Source organism: Drosophila albomicans, chromosome 2R (assembly GCF_009650485.2).
Source record: "Drosophila albomicans strain 15112-1751.03 chromosome 2R, ASM965048v2, whole genome shotgun sequence".
Taxonomy (NCBI): domain Eukaryota; kingdom Metazoa; phylum Arthropoda; class Insecta; order Diptera; family Drosophilidae; genus Drosophila; species Drosophila albomicans.
The window spans coordinates 32,806,990-32,833,874 of NC_047631.2; the positions used below are offsets into that span (position 1 = coordinate 32,806,990).

General features: G+C 39.0%; 1 protein-coding gene across 4 annotated transcripts; it reads left to right on the forward strand.

Annotated features, from left to right (window-relative positions):
- The first annotated feature begins 71 nt into the window (after positions 1-71).
- LOC117574008 (diacylglycerol kinase theta) lies at positions 72-26,774 on the forward strand. Of its 4 annotated transcripts, none has more exons than XM_034257585.2 (18): positions 74-1,017; positions 2,946-4,305; positions 12,496-12,575; positions 12,747-12,849; positions 13,415-13,521; positions 13,593-13,677; positions 13,762-13,962; positions 14,403-15,905; positions 16,733-17,041; positions 17,107-17,533; positions 17,602-17,923; positions 17,987-18,216; positions 18,282-18,430; positions 18,503-18,682; positions 19,554-19,839; positions 19,902-20,058; positions 20,123-20,230; positions 21,552-22,331. In XM_034257585.2, exons 2-18 carry the CDS (start codon positions 4,194-4,196, stop codon positions 21,810-21,812), a joined length of 4,620 nt encoding a protein of 1,539 aa, XP_034113476.1. In that variant the 5' UTR covers positions 74-1,017; positions 2,946-4,193; the 3' UTR covers positions 21,813-22,331. The 4 variants fall into 4 exon arrangements, with proteins under 4 accessions (XP_034113478.1, XP_034113476.1, XP_051864099.1 ...); XM_052008139.1 differs by lacking the exon at positions 21,552-22,331 and adding an exon at positions 23,010-26,774 and having other exon boundaries at positions 75-1,017; XM_034257589.2 differs by lacking the exon at positions 14,403-15,905 and having other exon boundaries at positions 83-1,017.
- Positions 26,775-26,885: the final 111 nt, after the last annotated feature.

A 26,885-nucleotide genomic window follows, 5' to 3' on the forward strand; every position in this document is an offset into this window, starting at 1 on the left:
AATTTGTTTTGGTTAGCAGGAATTTTGTTATCAGTATTAAAGCAGAGGACGTATTAGATATTGCACCTTTTTCAAAAATGCCTACCATATCTAATGCAGTGTAACCAAACTGGTAATTTCGATTGTGATATTGTTTTTCGAATTGGAATAGTATTTTTTGAGATACGGTCACTCTATTGTGGAGCGATGGGAGCAGGCGACAAAACCCGAACGGACACGACACGAGAGAGCAACACAGCGAGAGAGTGAATGAGTGAGAGAGCGAGCGATTTGTGGGCAACGCTCCCGCTATTTTCCCACTGTTCTTGGTGGGACTTTTGCGCTGCGGCCGCCAAATTTTTCAACACGCCGAATTCGCGGCCAGCAGCAGCAGCAACGACAGCAGAGCAGCAGCCGAGTTGAGTGGAGCGAAGCTAGCGAGCAGTGAACAGTTTTCGGCCCCAGTCAGAGCGCACCATCGTCTTCAGCGAAGCACAAGCACAACACACAAAAATCGCTAGGTGTGTACGACGTTACGGGGGCACTGCTGCTTGCCTTTGCTTGCTGCTGCCACACACAGAGAATACAATTTTCACATTTTCACACAAGTGGGAAAGAAAAAAAATGTACAAGAAAAGAAGAAAAACTTGAAAACGACGTTCTACACTTTGTGCAAAATTTTCCATAAACAATCGCAACGCGAAATCACAAAAAAACGTAACGAATAATTGCAAAATTGAGCAAAAAAAATATAGTGAAATAAGAAAAAATCAAAAATCAAGTGCAAACTCGACAAAAAAAAAAAGGAGAAAAAAAACACAAGAGGGAGAAAAGGAAGAAAAGCAGCAGTGAAATGTGTGTGTAACCCCAAATGAAAATCAAAATGAAAATGAAAACGAAATAGAAGTAGAAAATGGCAAATAATAATTGTAATTGTGCAAATTTGCAGCAACAGCAACAGCAGCTTCATCAGCTTTGCGAATTGCCATCGACATTGTCGTCGCCGTCGTCGTCTACGTTGTCCAGCTAAAATATATGGTACATAAAATTTTGTGTCTGCGCGAGTGTGCGTGCATGTGTGTGTGTGTTCATGTGTATGTGCGTGAAAATTACGTTGTCATATGTGCAAAGTTCGGTCAGCGTAGGCTGAAGAAGCGTTTTTTGTTTTTTTGGCAGCCGCTGAAACAGCGAAGAAAAAAACCTTCAAATTGCAGTCACTAAACTCAACCGCAAGTGTTTCGATGTTTTTGGCAAAAATTGTATATGCACATACATAAATACATATATGGTTATATACACATGCACATACATACATTTAGTCATGTACATGAAGAAAAGACACGCATTCAAGGACTTTACTGCTCTATATGTGGGTGTGTGTGTTAGTGAATATATATATTTGTGTGTGTTTGGCAAGGAATCATCGTACATCGTATCAGCAGGAGTAGCCGAGAGGCAGCATGAAAAAAATTCTCTATCTATTGCGATTTGCTCATGCGGCTCGAAAAGAGCGAAGTGCGCAACGGTAGGCGAAGGGGGCACGGCGGAGGAGGGAGAGCGAGAGGGAGCAAGCGAATAGTAGGGATAGCTGTACGCTAGAGGGCGGCAGTGGGCAGTGGGTGCCAAGCATTTACGGCTGCTGCTGCTTCTGCTGCTCACACACACAAATGGTGGATATGTATGCGTGCGAGCGAGTCGGCTGCTCTCACCTTCCCTTTCATTCTCGGCAGCATCATCAATAATTTCATTTAATTTCAAACAATAATTAATTATTCACACGCTGCAATTCTCCAGCAATACAATGTGTGTGATTCCACTGTGCAGACAGTGTGACTGTTGTTTCGCTATGTAGTGATTTATCCTTAAACTTGGCCACTTTTGCACACAGTTAGCTTACGCTTTGCCTTCGCCTCAGCTGTGGTGAACTGTGGTGAGTTGGCGAGTGCGCATGCCACCTGGTGACCAGGACATGAACATAAACCTCCCACGTCGCGACAAACACACACATAGCTATGCATTTGTATGTATATATTTATACATATTCTGCTTCTTGGTTGTTGCTTCTACTTTCTTTTTACTATTGTCCATTTAAAGTTGGAAAAATCCAAGTGTGCCTGTTATAAAATTAATGCTCAACTTATCGAACTTGTCCTTGACTTGAGCATAGTTTGCTTAACTGCGTGGGCGTTACACACACACACACAAACACATTGAGAAATATGGAATTTACTCTTTATAGCAGAAATAGTGATAACAATTAACATAGTGTAGTGCCTACTTTTAGGGGCTATATATGCAATTTATTTGCAAGTTTTTGTCCAATTAGAAAACTTATAAAATGCAATTCCAATTGAGCTGCTTCATGCTCTATCTCTCTTTCTCGCTCTTTAGCTCGCTCTCTTGACACGCTGTTGATATCATATTTTTGCCAGTTTTATTATTATATGATGTGCCTACTACTTTCTTTATGTGCGTGTGAGTGTTGTGTGTCCGTTGGGAGCAATGTGTGGTGGGGTTATGTTCGCTCAAATAAAGGGTATTTGCAAAACTCACCATACTCACCACTCTCGCTCTTTAGCGCGCGCACGCAACTCTCTCTCTCACTCGCTCGCTCGCTTTGCTGGCTCGTGTATATTATGTTATCTGGAAACTTTTATTGCCTGTCGTCGACGTCGCCGTCGTCGTCGTTTTTGGGGGTGCGGCGCCCACGTAGCGAAAAGGAGGCACAACTAAACTAAAAGAGGGAAAAACATGCTCCAACATTCCAACATTTTCACTGCTGCTGTTCACAACGCGTCTGCACAAAATTGTGCGTTTGTGTGTGTGTGCGTGTAGAGTGTGTGCGTAAAATTAAAACAAAAGCGATTCGAAATAATCGAAAATAATCGAATCGAAAGGAAACGTAACCAATCGATACACACAATATGTATATTTTTCAATTGTGATCTGTTTTTCTGTTTTCGTAGTGCAACGCTTGAAGTGCAAACTCAACGTGAATTGTAAATAAGTAACAAAAAGTATAACAACAACAAAGAAACAAAAGAAACAAACAAACAACAACAACAAGCACTCCACCAAAGAAGTATATAATTATAAATTTACAACTATAACTACAACAATGATATACATATATTATTAGCAACCAATAACTATTATTAAACAAAACGTAAACTTAAACCTAAACATAAATGTAGCCTTCAAAACAAAACCACGAAAAGCACAAAACAAAATACAACAACAAGGTTTATAAATCTAAATTAAGGTAAATAAATAATCATTGGAAACAAAGTAGTAGTTGAGTGGCTGCAAAGTGACGCAGAAGGGGGCGCAGAGGGGCGCACAATTCCGGCAAGCAAATGTCTGGATAAGCACAACAAACAACCAGTTGACCAATGGATGAAAATGCAGCCGTCGTCGTCATTTTTGTCGTCGTCGTCGTTGTCCATTTGTCATCGCTATTGTCAGCAGCCACAGTCTCAGCAGCAGCAGCATCAGCCGCAACCGCAGCCGGAATCGGTGACGCTGCCCCAGCAACAACAACAACTTCAACTACAAAACCAAACGCAACAACAGCAACCAAAACACCAAAGGACAAGAAGAACAAGAGCAACAACAGTAAAGAGAGTGACAACAGGAAAAGTCGAAGCAGCAATCGAGAAACGCAATCGGTATCGTTGTTATCGATTGCTCACGCTGCCATCGCTATTGCAGTCGCTGTCAGGAACAAGCACAAGAAGCACAAGAAGCTCTGCTCTGCCACTGCCTCAGCTGGCTGCGGTTTAGTTCGCATCTCCAGCCATCTCTATAGTTAGTTGGACAAAGCAACAAACAAACAAAGAAAGTAAACAAACAAAAAGAAAAACGAAAACGAAAACAAGCAAAACTACAAAACCCATCAGCAACAAGAGCAACAAGAAAACACCAATTAAGCAACAAACGCTTCTCTCTATATAACAATTATAACAACAATAGTAGTAACAATAGCACACACAAAAGTCTCGTGCCAACCACAACAAGTAACAACAACAACAAACAACAAGAACAACCAACAACAACAACAAGGCCAATTCTTAACGATCCCCACGCATTTTTAGTGAAAAAATACCAAGAATACAAGAAAAAAAGAACAAGAAAAATACTAATAACGGCGCCGAGGCCGCCAACCGCCCCCCACCCGGAAACTGTAGCTCTGAAAGCAGTAGCATCCAAACAAAATGGCGGATGGTGGGCATTCATTTGTGAAGAAGACATTTCATAAGCCAACTTACTGTCACCACTGCTCGGATCTGCTCTGGGGCCTCATTCAGCAGGGCTACATATGCGAAGGTGAGTTCAGATTGCTATCAAAATAATTACATCATTTCAATTTCTATATAATATTGAGTATTTAATATTATGATATAAGAGTATAGATCTCAGATATTTTCTTTTTAAACGAACATTAATTATTGTATAAAAGGAAATTTAGTAAGAAAAGTAACAATTAAATTAATTAAATCATTTCATTTCAACTTCTGTATAGAACACTTTATTTTGTAAAAAATTGAGTATTTAATATTATGATATAAGAGTATAGATCTCAGATATCTTCTTCTTAAACGAACATTAATTATTGTATAAAATTTAGTAAGAAAAGCCACAATTAAATTAATTACATCATTTGATTTCAATTTCTATGTAGAGCACTTTATTTTTCTAAAAAATTAAGTATTTTATATTATGATGTACAAATATATAGCTCTTTTCACCTCAAACAAAATATAATATATATATAAGAAAAGCAAATTAAATGAATTGCATAATTTTATTTCAATTTCTATGTATAGCACTTTATTGCTTACCAAATGAAGTGTTAATAATTTAATATTAGGATATAATCTATTCAGCTCACACGTACATTAATTATTATATATAGAAAAGTTTAGTAAGGAAACAAACAATTAACATAATTAACAAACATCACTTACTTTGAATTTCTATATAGAGCACTTTATTTTCTACAAAATTAAGTGCTAATGAGTTAATATGATGATAATATAGATCTGAAATTTATTCAGCTCAAAGGACACTAAATTATTGTACACAAGGAATTTAATCTTGAGAAAAAGTACTTTGAAGATATCAGCCTCAAAGGATGCTTTTTATATATGTTCATCTTAGTTAATTGCCACATTTGTATACTTTAGATAGGCGAGTCGCTTAAACTAAATTAGGATTACTAATAATAACTAAATTATTTATTATCTTTCAATACGCAATACTTGAATCAAATATGATAAGCTGAGAAATTATTATTTTCATACATTTTTATATACGATTATAAGTACATGAAAGTAAAAGGAAGGTATAACAAGCATAATATAAATAAATAAATATGATATCATATAAATATATGATAATTTTTATAAAAAATCATCCTCTAAGAGTATTACAGTTTAGAAATCTACCCAAAAATCAAACTGTTTCTATATATTCCAAGTGAGACCTTAAGAACCCACTTGCACCTCTTATACTCGTATTGATCTTGGTGATGAGATCATAGCGTCAGTTTATAGTTGTGGCTGTCTATTTTTCTATGTTATACAAACGATAAATCATTCGAGTCCACATATAACTTTTACTTTGATATATAGATTTATTATTCTATATTTATAAGTGCACATATAGCCAGAGATCTATTCTTGATCGGGGCAACAAACTGATTCGATTCGTCAGTCATAAAAATATTATATGTGGAAACTAGTTCAGACGCATTTTCCATTGATGTATAGAAGATATGAATATGAATTTAGAATTTCGAATGCAATGAAATCGAAACTAGATTTAACAATATTTTCTACTTAACGTGAAATTAATTGATGTGCTGATCTTCTCCACTTTGCTATGATCTTTTTATGTTCTCAGTTAAGGTCTGTTGACTTATGGAACTAAAGACTAAAGAGCCAAGTGAAGTGAAGTGTCGCTCAGCCGCATAAATGTGATCGTTAATAATTTGTTAGTTGTATCGTTTGGCAAGCGAAGCACTTGAAATTAATGAGCACTAAACGAGCTGAGGAAAAATTGAGGAAACGCAAATCCACACACAACACACAACACAACAAAAGATGTAAAAATAGTACAAAAATAGTACGAATGTCTTCGAAAATACATTTTAAATTGCCATAAAGTTGCCATAAATTTTTGTAAAATTTTTACACATTGCAATAATGATGTTCGCCCAATGCTAATGATCATTATCACATGCTATTTGTGGCCAAAAAGTGTGCGCATTTGAACTTTACCAACTACATGACGAACGACGAGCGCAACGACGTCATATATTTTGTATATATATATGTATATATATTGAGTATACGTCGAGTTGGCCGTGTGGCCAATTGTGGCAGCCACAGACACAATTTGGATGCGAATTTGAATTTGAATTTGAGGCCAGGTCGGAAGAGGTCGGGCCAATCCCAATTGGAAGCGTGTTAAGCGCTTCGCTTTACGACCAATTTGTTTATTTGAGCAGATTTCTGGCTATTATTATAATGATGGCAACGCTTTCTCGTTCGCTCGTTCAATTCCGTTCAGTTTAGTTTAGTTTAGTTTAATTTGCCAACGTAAATTGTTTATGCCCGCGGCTCACGAGGCAGCCGTCGTCTCTCCAATTCTCGTGCCTGTTTCCCGCCTCCAATTCAACGGCGTCAGCTAAATTTAACACTTTGTTGCAAGGTTATCAAGTTGAGTATGCTCGACTGCAAGGGAATTCGAGGCATTTGAAAGGAAACTATGTTGAGTATGCTCGACTGGAAAGGAACACGAAGCAGTTGATGCGTTTTGAAAGGTGTTTCTAGGATTCTAGTTTCTAACTTTAAAGTAAAATACTTTTAATTGCACTTTTACGAAGCGTAAGAAGCTTACCATAGGGAAGAAGAGTATTAAAACTTTTTGCCTCCAGGAAATATGTGTAACAGGCAGAAGCAGGCAAGGCCGACCTTATAAAGAAAATATATATTCTTGATCAGCGTCAACAGCAGAGACGATATACCATGTCCATATATAAACACGAATTTTAATACATCGAATAATGAACAATCATTATTCTTCTTTAGATTCCAGAAAATTTGGTTGCGATGGTAAAAAAAATCTCAACTTAGTTGATTTGGTTGGTAATCTGGTATATTTTCCACTGTATGGTATATTTTGAAGTATATCAATATACTTAAAAAGTCTTTGGAATACTTTCAGTATTTTTTCTAATATAATGATTTGCTATATTTTAAAATTAATACCGGACTATTTAGCTTTTATTCGAAATGGGTAGCGGAAGTATATTTTGAATGTAGTATATTTTGAAGTACTATATCTATATATCTGAAAAATCTTTGGTGTACTTTAAGAATTTTTCTAGTATAATAATTTGGTATACTTTAAAGCCAAATACTTAAATAGTACCGCACTATTTAGCTTTTATTCAAAATAGCGGTAGTATATTTTGAATGTAGTACTATATCGATAGTATATTTTCGGTATTTTTGTGGTATATTAATATGATATATTTTTAAATTAATACTGCATTTTTTGCTTTTATGCACAATGGATAGCGGGTATCTCACATTCGAGCACACTCAACAGTAGCTTTCTTTCTTGTTTTTTAATATTTTTATAATATGAAAACTAAAAGAATAATGTTGATTATTTAGAGACCTTCAACGCAACTTTTATGATGTTAAGTCTTAATATTTCAATTTGAATTTTAGTTATATTTTTTTAATATTTATATATTTATTTTACGCGATTCGTGCGCAAATTCTTAAACTTGAACTGCGTAGTAGCAACAGAAGTTTAGTCAACAAATTTCTTGCCTTTATCTCAGACAGACAGATGTAGAAACTGACATAATAAATAAATAAATTATATCTTTAACAATGGCTGTTGTAATACGTTTGAAGAGTTGTGCTGTTGCAATTGACGTTTATGATGCGAGCGGAGCGTTTGCAAAATTTTCGTAGCATAACCGCAGGCGCATCACGCATACGCAACGTTGGCCGTTGGCACTAATTGAGTTGCTGCACGGCTAATTGCGAATGAGACAAAACTCGGCAATTGCAACTGCAACTGTTTTTCGACAAGTGAGAGAGAGATAGAGATGAGGAAGAGAGAGAGAGAGGGAGAGAGAGAGAGCGATTGCTAGATAGAGAGAAATCAAAGTCGCCCACACAGTTGCTAGGCAGGCAACAGTTCTTCTGCTGCTCTCTCGCCATCTCGCTCTCTTCAGAAAGTAGGTCGAGATGCACTCACACCCACTCACACTCACACACACACACAAAGCACAGCTGCAGGCAACATTTCAATTGGTTTTCAAGGGTTGCGGGGCAATGCAAAAGCAACAGCAAAAGCAGCAGGTGAGCATAAGAACCAGAAATTGAATGTGTTGCAAGCCGGCTGCCGCTGCTACACACACACATATATATTATATATAGGCCTACAACACACACAAACACAGTAGTTGTTCCCTCCCCTCTCCGCCCTCTTCGCCTTGCTGCTGTCTCTTTGCTAGCCGATAGCAACGAAGGGCTAAAAGTGCGTCATCAATGGCCGCCATGAATGTGGCGGAACCAAAACCAAAACCAAACTGACTGCCAGCCAGCCAGCTTGCCATATGCCCCAAATGGAAGGGGGGTGCAAAGGGAGGGCGGAGGGTGTGCTGCCGTTTAATTACCTTCTACTCATAGCCAACAGCCAAAGCTGTTCATTCATAACGAATGCGCCAACAACAACAACTCGCAGCGAATGAAAACTGATTTTGTTGTTATTCAAAGAGGAAGCGCAGAGAGAGGGATGGCGGAGGGAGGGGCGGGGAGAGGAGGGTCGTCAGTTTGGCTGGCGCTTCGCATCGAATGAGTCCTCAAGTGCCACTGCTGACGTTGCATGCCACCACTCAAAATTGTGAGTCAATACATTTGGCTATTTGTGATCTATTTGCCAGCACAAAGCACAATGATCGACGCAGAGATACTCTATAAATGAACTACAAAAGTTGCAACGGACAACCGATGAAAGTGCAACAAGTAGAAGCAGGTTAAGGAGAGCATTTTAATTATTATAAACAACAATTTTTGCTAGTTTACTTTAATCTTTAAAATTGTATAGAAATAAGTTTCTATTTTAAAATTATATCTCCAATGAAATCCCTCATTTTCTATTAAATTCAATTAATAATCATAATTTGTTTAACTTAAAGTAATAAGTATGAAATACGTAAGCGATATTTTGATAGAAATGCTTATTCTATTTCATTAGCAGCTCAAGTTTATAATCAATATTTCTTAGCATAAACTTCAACCTCTAAAGTTCTTCAGTGGATGATATAAATAATATTTATAGACTTTTAAAATTTTTCACTAATTTATTACCAAGAATATACTTTCTAATACATGCAGCATTAAATATATTATATTATTTACTTATTATTATTTATTACTTATTATTTGTATTATTATTATTTTTAATTTTATATAATTTTATTATTATGATTTACTACTTATTATTTGTATTATTATTATTATTAATTAAATAAATTTTTTTATTTTTTGTATTATAGTATATAATTTTCATAAAAAGTTGAGTTCTTTAATCTAAAGTTTAGTCTGAACTTAATAGAATTTCTAAAATATACAGAATTGAATGTATTCTATTATTTACTTATTGCTTATTTACTTATTATTTGTATTATTATTATATCATTTTATTATTTGTATTATATAATTTTCATAAAAAGTTGAGTTTTATAATGTAAATTTTAGTCTGAACTAAATTGAATGGAAATTTAGTTGATGGAGACTCTTAATATTTAAGCCTAAAAGTTTATTAAATAAAGAGTATTGAACTTCCGCTCTATAATTCAACATATCATATACGGCAGCATTTGTTTTGTATTGTGAAATTCTTTTCTAAGTTACAATACTCTTCTTCTAATTAGCTGAGTTGAATGGCAAATAGTTGAGTTGTTGGCCTAAACTATCCACAGTGCAAGCAAATGTTTACAGGGTATGCAAATCGAATCTCTCTATCACGCAGCGACGTCAACATCGACATCGCAGTTGCCGTCGCAGTCGACGTCGCAGTCACTGTTGCTGTTGTTGTCGCGGGTTGTGATAGTCATCGAGAACGGCACGACGCCACGACGCACGCGATATCCTTGACTGTTGCCTTGTGTGTGCTTACGTACGTAGCGAGCGTGCTCCAAGTGCTGCGTCTCACACACACACACACACACACACCCATACACATGGAGAGTGACGGAGCAACAACAAGTTATATTTTTTTTTGTAGCTGTTTCGCACATTTCAATTGAAACGAAATTGAATTGAAATGAAATGGAATTGAAACTTTACTTTATAAATTGAAAGTGAAATAAGGGAAATAAAATTTGAAAATTTTAACTTATTGTTGGCTGCGGTCAAGATCAAGTGCGCACCACATTTATAACGCATATGAATAATGATTATCGAATATGTGTACCCGCATAATGCATGAATAATCATGCGTCACATTGATCCAATCATTTCTATATTTAAGAATTTAGCTATTTTTGAGCAACGTCGTTTTTTGTGGCTGTCAGGAAGTTGGCCTCTAAATTGATTTCCTGCTCCAAACTGACATTCGATTCGCACTCAGTGAGTGTGTGAGTGTGAATGTGAGTGTGGATGTGAGTGTTGTATGCAAATATCAATTTTAATTGTTGCTATTGTACTACGCATGTCAACTTGTTCCTATTCAATTGCCACACACACACACACGTTAAACTAAATGTATACACACACACACACTCACATTCATACACAAGCGAAGTATACTTGTTAGCTTGTGTGTGTGTGTGTGTGTGTGGCTTGACAAACATTTTTCGCCATATTTCTTTGACTTTTACTTTGAGTACTTTTTAGGCGATTTCGCTTTATGTTTCCTTTGTTATTGTTGTTATAAAAGCAACACTCACACACAGTCTCTCCCTCTCTCTCTCTTACGCACGTACACAGGAATACGCACACAAACGCAAAGAGAGCGCGCCCTTGTGCAAAAGCCAAAAGCGAACAAAAGAAATTTGTAAAAGTAAAAGTGTGTTGAGTTTCGTTGAAATTTCCCAGCAAAACATTCTCCAAAATTTCCCTCGCGCTTATCTCCACACACACACACACACATGCACACGAATAGTATATATGTATGTGTATATGTGTGTTTTTTCGGGTATACATAATAGCAATGAAAATGCACAAGAAGACTTTTGCTAAATAAATAAAAAGAAAAAACTCTTAGCTTGTTATTTATGCCTGCTGCAAAAATATCCGATTATATTTCACTCTCAGCCAAAAGTGGCAGCTGCAATTGTGTGGTGGCCAAAAATGCAGATGCCACTTGGAGCAGCGAGGAGCGTGCAACATGCGCCAACAACAAGCTGCTGGCACAAGTGAGTGTACTCACAATACTCACACACAAACACACACATACACAGTACTCACACTCGTCGTTTATTTATATAGCTGAAGCAGCAGCAGCAGCAACTAAAATTCATGAGTTCATTCATGACGTCAGAGCGGCAGCGTCAGGTCAGCGGCCTAGTTTTTGGTGCCTGCACACGCATACATACACACAGTTACATATATGTATATGCACACACACACACACTGACATAGACACATGCATAGATAATTATGATTGCTCTTATATATAAAGCGCCTGCATATGCTTGCAAAGTGTGTAAATTCTAAAAATAACCAACAAAAAAAAACATTCGAATTTCTATGTTTCACACACACACACGTGGCTGCATGTGTGTGTAGCTGCAATGCTTAAAGTTTTTTGATGGTACATGAGCTTTATGGCAGCACCAGAATTACTTTAGGGGCGGGGCTGCGGGAGGTAAGCTTAATGGGCAGGTCTGCCTGCCATTCACACACTTACACTAGCACATGCACAAAGAGCGCGAATCGCAGCCAAAGAGAGCGCGAGCGTCAGACAGAGAAGGAGAGAGGGCTAAGGTCTTTTGTTTGCCCTGCATTATTTCAGCATTTTTGTTTTCGCTTTTGTGCGTAGCTCTCAGCAGCGTTTTCCTTTACTCTCTCTCCCTCTCTCCTCTCTTGCGGTTAGCCACTTAGCGCCTGCAAGTGTGAGGTTATATGTGTTTGTGCATGTGCAGTATGCAAGTGCGCGAGTGTATGTGTGTGTGAAACTTCAATGAAAAGTGTGCCCATGAACTCGAAGAACTAACATGGCCCTGCTGTGAATGGCGCTGAATGGCGATGACGTGGGATAAAATACCAAATAATATGCAAACGTACATACAAAGATATATGTTAGTATATGAAGATATATACATATGTAATGCTACTAGAAATAAGTTTTGTGAAATTACGCAGCGTTTATGGCTGCATTTCGATAAGAGGGAAAACATTTATATATGTACTGCACACTCTATCAATTGAAATGACACTTACTATACCTTCTCTCTTTTGCTCTCGTTCTTTTCCTTTGCAGTTTGCAACTTTATCATACACGAACGATGTGTCAGCAGCGTGGTAACGCCCTGTTCCGGCATTGCGCCATGCATTATAAAGGTGCGTACAATTTAGTTATCATTTCCCACACTCACAAACACACACACACACACCAATACACACACACACATACACAGACACATTTATAAATTTAGAGCATCATAGCATAGTCATATCGTTGTCACATTGAATAACTTGGCAACATGTCATACTATATGTGTCGTTGGACAGAATCCCGTCGCCCATTGTTGGTCGGAGCCGACTCATCACAAGAGAAAATTTTGCACTGTTTGCCGTAAGCGATTGGATGAAACGCCAGCGGTGCATTGTTTAGGTAAGCCCACGTTCCCATCATCTCTCTCTCTCTCTATCTCCTTCCCTTGCCCACCTTTATTCAAAACAGTTTCATAGCAGTCACTTTATTTTATACTTCCTGTCACAGTCAACTGCCACACATCACTTTTTGATTGTTAACACATTTCATTGTTCTCAAAAATGTATGTAAATTGCTTCTTACATAATTTATTTGCATAGCCAGTAAGATTACCTAAAACATATTCAACTTGTAGAGCTTCAAAAATTTGTGCAACAAATGCCAGTTAAGTTTAATGTTAGAAGAATGTATAGCATACTTTTCAGAGTAGAATCAAACTAAAGCAAATAAGTATTATAAGAAGTAATTGTATCATCCGTTACTAAAGATATTATAATATTGTGTAGTTTAAAACTAGATAGCCAGCAGTAAAAGCTGCTGATATTATGAGTTTCATAGCAGGCAACTAAAGTGATTAGTCAGTCATTGCAGTCAGCTCTTGTCACCCGTCTCATTTGCAGCAGTCCCATTGCCTGCCACAGTTTCATAGCAGCCAACTAACAAACTTTCTTTACTGCTTTCACAGTTTGCGAATATTTCGCGCATATTGAGTGCCAAGATTTTGCAGTGCCCGATTGCACCGAGAATGCAACATACGTGCCCGGCAAGGAGTTGCTTAATGTGAAGCATCAAGTGAGTATTAAACCGTAAAAAAAAAACACAAAATACCACAATATTAATAATGATTGATTGTTTTATAACAGCATCATTGGCGAGAGGGTAATCTTCCATCAACGTCCAAATGCGCTTACTGCAAGAAAACCTGTTGGTCTTCGGAATGCCTCACAGGTGTGTACCACACACGTTCCACATTGCGTATACTTAATAATACGTTAACGCTTTCCCTTCTCTCTCTCTCTCTCTTTGCTATAGGCTATCGCTGCGAGTGGTGTGGCATGACCACACACGCTGGATGTCGCATGTACCTGCCAACCGAATGTAATTTTGGTATACTACAACCTATCTACTTACCTCCGCATTCAGTTTCGATACCACGTACTGAGGTGCCAATCGAGGCGATCATTGGCGTCCAAGTCAAATCCAAGACGTCGCTGGTGCGCGACTATTCGTGTCGTAAGTACCGCCAAAACGGGTTTCCCCCAATCATCAAAACGTTCCAACGTTCCAACTTCCCCCTTGTCACCCACCTCTCTCTCACTCACCCTAAATCAAATCAATAATCTCAGCTGCATCAGCTATCGATGTTGTGCACATTTTTGTATCATATATATATTGTATGTATGTATATCCCATCACCATCTCCATTCGGAACATCATCTCAAGCTCAAGCTTAAGTCAGGATCATCTCTCACTTCAAAACAAAACAAGAAAAAACCACATACGCAAAACAGTTTCTTCTCTTTTGTGTGAGTTTTCCCAATAAAAAATTCCGTTTTTTCAGCTGCGGTCTTTTTGTCTTTGGTTGATTTCTTAATTTGATTATTTATTTATTAAGTTGATCTTTTTGTTGTTTATTTTTTTTCGAACGTTTCGTTTTTGGTTTTGATTGCTAGCCAGCCCGGAGCTCGATGCTGAGGCCGCGGCTGGTGGTGATGGTGTTGGTGGTGACGTTGGTGCAGCGGGTTTCGAGGGTCTCAAGCAGCTGCTCGAATTGCACCGGCAGCGACTTGAGCAATCGAAACAACATTTTTTACTTTCAACGCCGACCACGCCCACATCCTGTGGCTCCATCTCGCTCTGTGTCTCGCCAACGCCCTCGTTGACAGTCGGCAACGAATCGAGCCACGATCAGGGGGATCAGCAAACGGAACAGGAAGAACCCGAACCCGATGACGATGACTATGATCTGCAGTGCAATACAACCGAGCACGATAGTGCGGTGCCCACAACAACAACCACGTCGAGCAATGTGCTGCAAAAGTCGCCTTCGACCAACTCCTCGCTGCATTTGCTCTACACGAGCTTGTTCCGCAAACTGGCCCACGGTCAGGGACGTAGTCGAGGTCGTCGTCGTGGGGAACTCTCCGACGATGACGGAGACGTGGATGACGATGAGGTCGATGGCGGTGTCTGTGATATAAGCGGAGGGGAGCTGAGCGATGAGTACGATCACTGCGATGTCTCGTTGCGCAAACGTTCGGCGCGGAGAACGCAGCGTGAGGTCAGCGAAACGGATTACCATGGCGATGTTGAGCTGGAGACGGCGCCGCGAGAGAGTTGCTATGAGATCTCATCCGATACGGGTGGCGAGTTAACGAACACGGATGAGCTCGACTCGAGCATGAATCTGATCAGCAACCTTAGCTATAATAGTAGTAATAGTAACACCTCAAACACATCTGCCAAGGCAGCTCCTGAAGCTCATGCTGCTACTGCTGCTGCCGGTGCTGCAGGACACGCCTTAAACCCAAAGACTGCTGCTCTACTCAAAGCCAAGCCAAAACCCAAGCCAAAGACCATACTCAGTGCGCCCAAGCACAGCAAAGGCGGCTCGGTGAGCTCACCCAATTCCAGCGATTGCTCCTCGGCATCGCCAGCCCAACTGCAACTGCAGCAGCTGCAACTGTCGCCCGTGGGTCGCAGCAAATCGTTCCAGGAGCCGGGCATTGCCCGTTACAAGAAGTACGGTCGTGGGCTCTTTCAGCGCCGACGCTCGAAACGTTCGCCCAAAGGCGGCACCAAGAGCAATTACAGCCTCGACAGGCTGTCACAGAACATTGAGATCACCATACAGGATGAGGATGGCAACTATCAGGCGTACGACGACAACTTTCACACATTAGCAGCCGCTCGTCGTCTGCCCCATCACGATACGACGGATGGCGACGATGATGTGGAGTATGAGGATTTGTATCTGGATGAGCGACTACGCGGCGGTGGCGGTGGTGGCCACAGTGGCGATGACATTGCCGGCGATATTAGCGATGGCGGTGCCAGCAGTCGATCCCGTCGTTCCCACGACGACGATAATCAGGGCCATGTCCTGGGACGTCTGTTGCGCCGTGTTCGCGGACTCTCCGCCGGCTGGCGCAAGCCGCGTTACCAGAAGCGCAGAGGTGATTAAAGCGTCTTCTACTTTTGTAATACTCTACTCTACTCTAACAGCAAACGAACTCGTGCCAGCGTCTAGTTGCTAGACTGACTCTCAGTCTCAGTACTCGATTGTCTCTCAAGTACTCGATTGGCTAAAGTTTTCTCGTTATTGTTTTTGGTTTTGGTTTTTCGTATTTTTTTGTGATCTTCGTTTCTAGTTTTGAGCTAACAATTTTGCTTGAGTTTCTTTTTTGCCTTTGATTTTGCTTTTTGTTCAATCTCAAATACTAATCCGACTAACTCAACTAATCCCACGTATCATCATGCCATACGATCGCATCATTTCGCATTGCATCATGTCGCCAAAAACGAAAAAAAAATATCACCATCAACCACCAACAGCAATGTTTAAGCTGCGCTTACAGTTTTGTTATCGATATTCCGATATTATACACAAAAAATACTAGGAGAGCAACCTAACAATGAAATACTAAAAAGTTGTACTATCGATATTTATCTGTTGTAAAAAGCTCACAAAATACTGTAACAACAGCTTAAAGATTGTAAAAGCAAGGTTGAAATACTAGAAAAGAATTGTGTTTACAATATTTATGGTATTTCTCTTTTGTAAAATGCTTAAATATTGTAAGCACATGCAAAAGCAATGTTGAAATACTAGAAAAGAATTGTGTTGTCGATATTTCTGGTATTTCTTTATTGTAAAAAATACCGTGAGCACAGCTTAAGCGTTGTCCTCATCACAACACTGCATGTCCATTTAATGCTAACACTTTGCCCGTTGCTGCTGCGAGTTGTTTTACTGACCTCCGAATTGGAACTATATCCTTAGCACGCAGCATATCGGAGGAGTTCAGTAGCGGAGATGCGCCTCGCTTCAAGGATGAGGAGTCGCTGGGCAAGGCAGAGTCCTCGCATGGCATGAGTGCTGCTGGCGCTGCCAGCGGCAGCGGAGGAGCAACAGGAGGCGGTGGCGGTGGTGGTGGCAGCAGTGGGGCAGCTGGAGGTGGTGCAACAGGTGGTGCTGGCAGCGGCTCCTCCACTTCGGCACACTATCGCGCCGAGTCGAGTGGCCACAAGTCGGACAAGTCCGAGAAGGATCGCGAAAAGAAGGAAAAAGAACGCGAGGAGAAGGATATTGGTAAGTCAAGAGTCAGGAACATTTTGTATCTAATATGCGCCTAACTCACATAATCCTTATCACAGAAATGATCAAGGTCTTTGATGGCAACAACTCATTCCGGCGGCAGCAGTATCGTGCCATCATCGTGCAGCGAACGTACACGCTGGAACAATTACTGACCACCGCCCTGCGGGCCTTTCACATCACCCGTGATCCGCAGGCCTTCTATCTGACGGATCTGTATGCAGCCGCCGGCATGGAGGATGCACCGCTGCAGGATCCGACGCCAGTGCTGAATTTGACACACTTGGAGGGCAAACGACCCGCGATGTATCTCAGGTTTCACGACCGGGACAGGGGCCATGTGCGCGTCTATCCGGGCAAATTGCAATGCTCTTTGGAGGATCCCTATGTCAGTGTGCCTGTCGACAATACGACAGTCATCAAGGACTTGATACGCGACGCACTCGACAAGTTTGGTCTGCAGGACAACCAAATACAGGACTATAGGTAAGCACTAAAGGGATTTAAGGGATTTTTTATTTCTCTAAACTGTTGTTTTTTTTAACATTCTGTAGATGCTCGGAAGTTCTGCTCGATCGCGGCGTTACCGAGCGCATTCTTTCGTGGAACGAACGGCCGTGGGATATTATGAAGCAGCTGGGCAAAGATTCCATACGTCAAATGGAGCTGATGCGCTTCTACATGCAGCACAAACAGGATCCCCATGGACCAAACATTGCCCTCTTTGTGGGCAATCTACCCACAGGACTCTCTCAGCGCAACTACGAGCAGATCCTCAACAAATATGTGACCGACGAGAACAAATTCACCAGCATTGGACCCATCTACTACGAGTACGGCTCAGTGGTGCTAACCTTTGAGGATTCCCAAAAGGCGGTAAGTGCTCTTAGCTTTGCTTTCGCGTTTTCTTTTCACTTTACTACGTAAATCTCATGATAGGTGCGCGCTTTCTACAATTTGCGCGAAACGATTATTGAGGACAAGAAGCTGTTGGTGTTGCTGCTGCCGAACATTGAACCCAGCATGGTCCCATCGGACGTCAGACCGCTGCTAGTCTTTGTGAATGTCAAGTCTGGCGGCTGTCAAGGACTAGAGTTAATATCGAGCTTTAGGAAACTCCTGAATCCGTATCAGGTCTTCGACTTGGACAACGGCGGACCGTTGCCAGGGTAAGTCAGAAAATGAGCCCAGGACTTTATTTGATCAGATCATAATCATCCTCAACCCTGCTTAGCCTCTATGTATTCCGTCAAATCACCAACTACAAGATCCTAGTGTGCGGTGGCGACGGCACCATTGGCTGGGTGCTGCAGTGCCTGGATAATGTTGGTCAAGACTCGGAATGTTCTAGCCCACCGTGTGCCATTGTACCCCTAGGTACAGGTAAGTATCCTTAGACTACTGTGCGTCTTCCCCCCATTTCCCTTCCGACTAAGCGCTAAATTTCTTGCCCAGGCAACGATCTAGCACGCGTCTTATGCTGGGGTTCCGGCTATACCGGTGGCGAGGATCCCCTCAATATGCTGCGCGATGTTATTGAGGCGGAGGAGATACGTTTGGATCGCTGGACCGTTGTCTTCCATCCGGAGGATAAGCCCGAAGAGCCAGCGATGAAGCCGCCCGCACAAACAACCGGTAAGAAGAAGAAGGCTCACCAAGCACATCTATCGCAACAAACAAATCAGCATCATCAATTACCGGCTCTGACATCGAGTGATATATCAGGTCATTTGATGTTTTCAAAATTTTCTTTCTATACTTTCTATATACGTTTAAACGTTTCATTGTCTAATAATCTAATCTAAACGTCCCCCATAACCCACAAAATCCCCAAATTTTAAAATACCCTGTGAGCTAGTGAGTGATTTAATTGCTCTCATTTTCTAGCTCCGATTCGTGTTTTATTTTAAGCTCTTATCTCTTGCTGTAATATTCAAAAAGCTTTGAATTTCTATCGTTAATGATAAGTATTCCCATTAATGATTCTTTAACAGATTCAAGTGTTTTAAAAATATTGTAGAAATATAATTTGTGTATAACTTTAGACCCGACTAGGTCATTAAATCGAATCCTAACCTCAAAGTAAAAGAAACCTAACCTAAATATAAATTAGACCCGAGTAGCTTCCATTTCCCTAACCCAACAGTTTGGTAGCTGATGATAAATGCTGTTAGTGTTGGCTGTGTATACGATGTTTTTATACACAACTAAGCAATGCATGCCCCTTAGGACCCTAGTTGTAGTTGAGTTAAGCTTAAAGATCGCACCAACCACCAGGGAGTTCAGGTAAAGTATTCCATCAAGTTCAAGTGGATCCAGATGTGGGATTGGTAAAGCTCTGTCTCTCGATGTACATTTTGTAAATTCAATGTGTCGATGTCATATGTGTTTGATGTGTTGATGTGTGCGTTCCCAAAAAAAAAAGTGCAAAATGTGCTAGCCCAACTTCCTGTTTGACAACAATTTTGACTAACGATCTATGCTGCTTTCGGGGAATGTTGTTTAGGTGGCGCCCAAAACGAGGACAACTCACAGATCTTTGTGATGAACAACTATTTTGGTATTGGCATCGATGCCGATCTCTGTCTGGACTTCCATAATGCACGCGAAGAGAATCCCAATCAGTTCAATTCCCGCCTACGCAACAAGGGCTACTACGTGAAGATGGGATTGCGCAAGATTGTGGGTCGCAAGACGGTCAAGGACTTGCAGAAGGAGCTGCGGCTGGAGGTCGACGGCAAAGTCGTCGATCTGCCACCAGTCGATGGCATCATCATTTTGAATATATTGAGGTGAGTTCGAAAAGAAATACTCCCACTACAACTTTTTATTCACGCTAAAAATCCTGTGGTAGCTGGGGAAGCGGTGCTAATCCCTGGGGTCCCGACAAGGACGATCAGTTTAGTACGCCCAATCACTATGATGGCATGCTGGAGGTTGTGGGCGTTACAGGCGTCGTCCATTTGGGTCAGATACAGTCTGGCATTCGCACAGCGATGCGCATAGCACAGGTAAATCACGTATACGACACGTAGCGCTTAGCACCATTATAACACATTTCTCTCCTCTCCGCAGGGTGGACACATTAAAATCCACTTGAACACCGACATGCCAGTGCAAGTGGATGGTGAGCCATGGATCCAGAGTCCTGGTGACGTTGTGGTCCTCAAGTCAGCGCTTAAGGTAAGTTAACTTTTCCGATTACATTTTCTTTTTAGCAAAAGTTAGGCATGCATGTTTAAACCGTTGAGTTGTTACAGCATGACTGCTTCTTATTATGATTAACCAAAACGTTTTTGCTTTTGTTTGAATAAAAATACTTTGTTCATATGGGACTGATCATGGCCAAAAATGATAACATGAGCACCAAGCACCAAAAGTCTTTCGTTCAAAGCGCTATTCCATTGTTCTTTTTTTTTTGGTTTCTCTACTATTTCTGCATTTTTTTTTCTGATTGTACACCTTCCCAAGCCCAAATAAAAGCCAGAATCCACAGTTCACGCGTGACAAACTTGATCAATAAATATTATATATGTATTAATATGAGTCCAAAGCACAGCAATTTATTTTAAGTAGTTTTGTGGTAAACTTTTCATAGGAAATCGTATAAAACAGTGTTAAAGATATATTAATTTCTTCTTAAAACAAGAATTTCATTTCGAAAGACGTTCCGATAAGTAGGCTTTATTTTTGTGAACAAGAATCTGAAGCAGCTTCAATCAATTGATAACAAATTATCGATATTCCGAAGCAGCAGTATTTTCGTTCGATTAATGTTGAAGTCGTAAATATTACGTTTTAGAAATTGTTGATTAGATTCGAAACAGTAATTGCGAAGAGTTATTGAATTATTTTGAGTAATTGAGAAATGTGTTTGATTTTATTCGTAAATACTGTGCATGCAACCAACAGCCCCCGCCCTAGTCCAATAAAATAAACAAAACTGTTGCAAAAGTTTGCGAACTACATTTAAGTGACTAAGTATTTGTGCTAAATGTGTTTTTGTGTCATTTGTTTTTTAATTGTTGATGGCAAGATCTCAGAAAACCAATTACGAAAAAAATGAAGATTGTGTATGTTCGATATTTATTCAATTTTTAATAGAGCACCTTCTCAGCCCGATAAAATAATGCCCAGAATCCATGTATATAAAAATAATACGAAAATGTTGCAGTAATCGTTTTTTGTTTGTTGTCTACTATATTATATATGCTTGCAGAAGTGGATTCAAATTGAAATGTGTAAATTAAGTCCGTTAACCTTTGGTATTTTTAAGGCAAAATTAGTAATATTTATGATCAATCTGCAAGTCTGTATATTGCACTTCGGTATATCGAAGAAAGCTCAAATTTCTTGTTCCTTTTTGTGATGTGAAGTTGGTAACACTGCCAAGGGAATTGTTTGTGGGTGAATGAGGGTGTGCGTGTGAAAGAGCTAGCGTGTGTGTGTGTGCGTGTTTGACGTTGAGTCGCCTTTGACAATGTGTGTTTTATGCTACATTCAGGCCACCATGCTGAAGAAAACGAAGAGTAAGCGACGTCTGACGGAGCCGCATATATCGCCGGCAGTTCTCAGCCTCTCGCTGCAAAATGCACCTCAGCAGCAGTCGCAGCCACAACAGTCATCTCACTCGCACTCGCAACAGCAGCTTCAACAACAACAACAGCAGCAGCAGCAACAACAACAGCAGCAGCTGTCATCTGCCGAGAATGGCGACAAGGATGCATCGTCGGTGCCGCCATCGCTGCACTTGGGCAGCACATAGAGTATGGCCTCGGCATATACATCGTCCGGTCTGCGATATTGGTTCTCCTGTTTTTTCCCATAGGCCGCAAAATATAAAATATTGAAAATCAAAAAAAAGAAAATAGTAAATAGTAATAATGAGAGAAAAAGGAAGCTCTGTCAGTTGTCTCCACATATAAATAATAAGCACAAAGCCATAGGAAAATTGAAGTTGAAACTTAAAAACAAATATAACTATTATCCAAATCTTCCATGTCTTCAAAACCGATATGCATACATACTAAATATGAAATACTTGTGAAAAAAAACTGAACTAGATGAACGATATAAGATAACATAACCAAAAAAAAAATATTGTGAATAAACTGGTGCGAAATTAGGAAAACAAACGTCTTGATTGCCAAACCTGCTAAACTTTTTATAGAATACTAAATATGCTATATACTCGTACTTACTCTCGTAACTATCTTTAGCCTCTCCCCACCCACTGCACAAGAACAGCAACAAAATAATAAGAAAAAAAAAACAAAAAAAGAAATGAACAAAACTGAACTGTGACCACCGCTTAACTAGCTGTAATACTTGAACTCACCACCAAATCAAACTCACCACACCACACACAATCACTACTACACCAGAGACCCCTTGAAGCTGTCTATGATTTTTTGTTTTTGGTATTTTTTGTGTTCGTTGCTTTCGCTCATTTTGAATGCGCTTAGCAAAGAAGAAGCAACTCTCATTTGCCACATTCTATATACTGCGAGTCAACATACATACATACATACGTACATACCAAATATATATATTTTGTATTTTGCAATCATGATTAAAGCTGTAATTTAGTTAATTCCAATTTTTTGCATTTTGCTTGTTTTTCCTTTCGATTTATTATTGCCCATGTTATAAGTGCAATCAATATAAATGCTAACCGAATAAAAAAGTGAAAATACCTTTTTATTATTTACGTTAACTCTATTTTACTTAATATATATTTCTCTCTCTCTCTCTCTCTCTCTATCTATTTTTCTCTATATATTTACCTATATAATGTGTGTATATAACTACTACAACAACAATTACAAACAACAATATATACATACAACAATTTTCACACGGACGCTTAATTTGTTAATTTCAACATAACCTGCAAAATGCAACCATGCAAAATGATTAACTTGAAACTAAACTTGCATTAATTAATTAATTAATTACCCAGGCCACCATGTTGAAAAAGAACAAACTCAAAATGAAACGGCGCAACACGGAGCCAACGATGCTCGTCGCTGGCTCAGCGACCCCGCAGCTCTCCCTCGCCCTGCCACCCAGTGTGGGGGAAGTGGGCGATGCCGCTGAGGCTGGGGATGCGGGGCCCAATAATACGGATTTCTGAATATGGTATAGCGAGCGTCTGATTTAACGTGCTAATTACAGCAGCCACAACAACAACCTCAACAACAACAACAACAAGCAGAACATCCACAACAACAACTGAACATAAGAAAAAGAAAAACATAGATCCAATTCATATATTAAAAATAGCCAAAGCATTGAACTCGGAATCAAAAGTTGAAAATCAAAATTAACTCTTGTATATGTATGTATGTATGTGTGTGTATATCTATTCGTATGTATGTATGTATATGTATATACTATATAGAGATGATGTCCTCAAATTTATCATTATCATCGTGTTATCATTATCATTGTCTGAAATAAGTACGTTAAATGCAAAGCGCTCGAACAACATAATTACGATATGTATATTCAATAACAAGAACAACAACAACAACTACTACTACTACAATTACTACTACTACTACAACTACTACTGCAACTACAACTACTACTATTACTATGTACTACGTACTACGATTACTGCAGTACTTGTGCAACACTTAAAATTTACGATAAGCTGGCTATCGTTATCGATATGCCAAGTTTTATCCTTACACACGCACACACACTCAACAATAGTCTGGGCAAAACGTTGTATCAAATTTGAAGTTCAATTATGTTCCTTATCGTTTTGTTCCTAAGTATGTACAGTGACAAAAACATAAACAAAAAGAGCAAAGAGCAACATAAAACAGAAAACCGATTAGTGATTAAAAGAGTTCTAAAGCAAAACAAACCCAAAACAATGTAAGCGCGAGCGAAACAAAATTATACAAAATAGTACAAAATTTAATTGTTAATAATTGTTTAAAACAAAAGCAACAAAAGTAATACCTAATGAGACAACATGTAAATTAAGCTGCAGCTCTAACCACGGTGCCCCAACCACACCTATCCCACTGGGGTCCTGATACTCCCACTGGGGTCGTGGTACTCCCTTTAAACCTTTTCCTGGGGTCCCTGGTCACGCAGTGAAACAACAACAAAAAAAACACTCGGCAATGTAAAACAAGAAAACTAAATACCAAAATGAAAAAAAAGAGAAACGAAAAAGAAAAATCCAGTACAACAGATGCGAGAAAATTTATGCGAAGCATTCGCTGCAAATTGCATAGTTTGTTTAAACTAACTAATTGGGACGCAAAACAAATTCGTACTAGAATATTCGAAATTCGTAGGGCTACCTAGAGCCACAACAATTGATATTGGGACAACCTACCACAGCATACATAATGGAAAAAATATAGAAATTTTGAGTAGAAGTGCGTCTATGCCGAGCATAAACGCACATAAAACGTAACGAGAACACGTGAATGAGATTTATCGATAAATTTGGATTGTGCAATTGGTATGAATTTTCTCCGCTCTTGTGCAGAAATCATAAAATGTAAACGAATGCATTTTTCAAGCAAAAACAAAACCAAAGAAAAACAAAAATAAAAACTGGAAGAAAACAATGTGCCTAAACACGATGGGCACTGTCACGACTGTCTGTCAGTTAGTCATTCAGTCAGTCAGTCAATCGGTCACATTTTGGGCGCGTAAGTATTTCATGTGCATTTGTCTTAAATGAACATTTTTGGATGTTTGAATCCGCTTAAACCACAAAAGTAAAGCAAAGCAAAAATGGTAAAGAACGAAGAAGCATAGGAAAATGAAGAATAAAAAATACAAATTACAAAAAAAGAAAGAACCCGAAAAAAACTACAATTTCAACTTCAAAACGCTTATAAAGAAAACAATTTTTGAACAATTTTTATAACTTATTTGGACATTATGTCTTTTGTTAGACACAAGACAAGTACAACCACAACAACAACAACAGGATGGGATGGGGTGAATGGGCATGGTCTGCCAATGCGTATATTCGCATGTCCAAGCGTTCCATCCCTCCTTCACTACACTGCGTGGGGGCGATTGGGGCTAAGAATATACGCTTCCATTGCGACATCGTATATGGGAATTGTACGCAGAATGGCTCTAAGCGCTTCCACCTATTACAGACACAACACGCACATCATGTCTACACACACACACACAAGCTGACCGTTATTCCGTCATACCGTTATACTGTTATGAACGACGGAAATCGCATAGCAGTAACAAAAAAAGAGATGAATACTTTGACACGAAAAATTTATGCACATTTTGTTGACGATTTCAAAAAGAAATGATTGCAAACAAACCATCAAACTTATGTTCAGCAAATCACCTTTGACCAGCTGCGATTAAGGGGCTCAGTGCCTGTGGTTAATCAGAGCACAGACGATTTCCGTAATTTTCCGAGTAACCTGCGCACGCTTGGCTCGCCAACCAGTTGGCTATGCAATGGAAAGCTACAAAACAAAAAGAAAAAAAAAAAAAAAAAAAAAACAAATGCGCGTCAAAATTAAGCATTCTAAATAAGTAATTTCATTGTGTTTTATTATTACAATTATTTGGCTATCAAAATTAAAACCCAATTCGAAAACGTAAACATTACAATCCTAAATTGCGTAGCCAACTACTTTTGCTGGCGTGCGTCGCGTTGCCAACTTATCCAATTCACGCATTTGAGCCGCGAATCTTTCACGATTCGAACTTGAACTGCCCCATTGATGGGTTGGATCGATTAGCCACTAGCACATAAATTGCAGCTCGCAGGAGATTTGAATTATTCCTTGTTTCTACACAAATAAACCACAACACTAAAAACAACATGCACACGGTTTTTTCCAACAAAAAAAAAAACATTTTTGTTATGTTTTTTAAATGTATTAAAAAAAGAAAACAAAAAAAAAATAAACAAAACCAAAAGAATTTAGTGTAAGTAAAAAAAAAAAGAAAACCCAAAAAAAATATTACTATAATACGCTATTCAAAGAAATCCAAAACATAATTACCAACACAAAAAACAAAATCCAAAAAAAAATATTAAAAAAATAACAAAAAACCAAAAACAACTAAAAATACTAATTATAGTACATACATTGATGTAGTGTTAATTATAAGCAAAAACCAAAAAACCGATAACGATAACATTGAGAGCCAACTACAAATTTGTTTCATAAAAAAAAAAACGCAAGACACAAACAAAAACCACACACAGAAAACTAAACAGAACAGAACATAAGAAAATCCATAAATAAATGTACAAGTAACTATTTTTCTCTAAACCAAAGTAAAAAGCCACCCTTTTTTGCTCCACATTAAATTAAAAACTTTATGCAGACAGAGAGAGAGAGGAGGATGGATGAATGAAATAAGTATGTTATTTACTATGTACTATATAGAAAAACCAAAACAAAAACAAACAAAAAACACGCGCAAAGTTTGTCATGAAGAAATTCAATGAAAATCCCTATGGAAATTGTTAAACAGACTACGCATGCAAATACGGAATTTATATTGTACAATGGGAATCGCTTTAAAGTCTCTTTAATGAACATTTTGTTGATATGCAAAAGCAAATGCAAAAAATGCGAAAATCCAAAAACCCAACTCCGTTTGACAGAACGACAACTTCTTGCAACATTTAAAAAACAAAAAAAAAAAAACAGATATGAAACGGAAATAACTGCAAAATAAATGTAACTGACATAACAAACTTCCCGTTGTTTGAATGCTTTATTTTTCAGTGTTGCCAAATTACAAAATTATGCTGAATTGGCAGCACTTGTGTGTGGTAAGTAATCAACTTGGTTTTTTGTAAAATGTA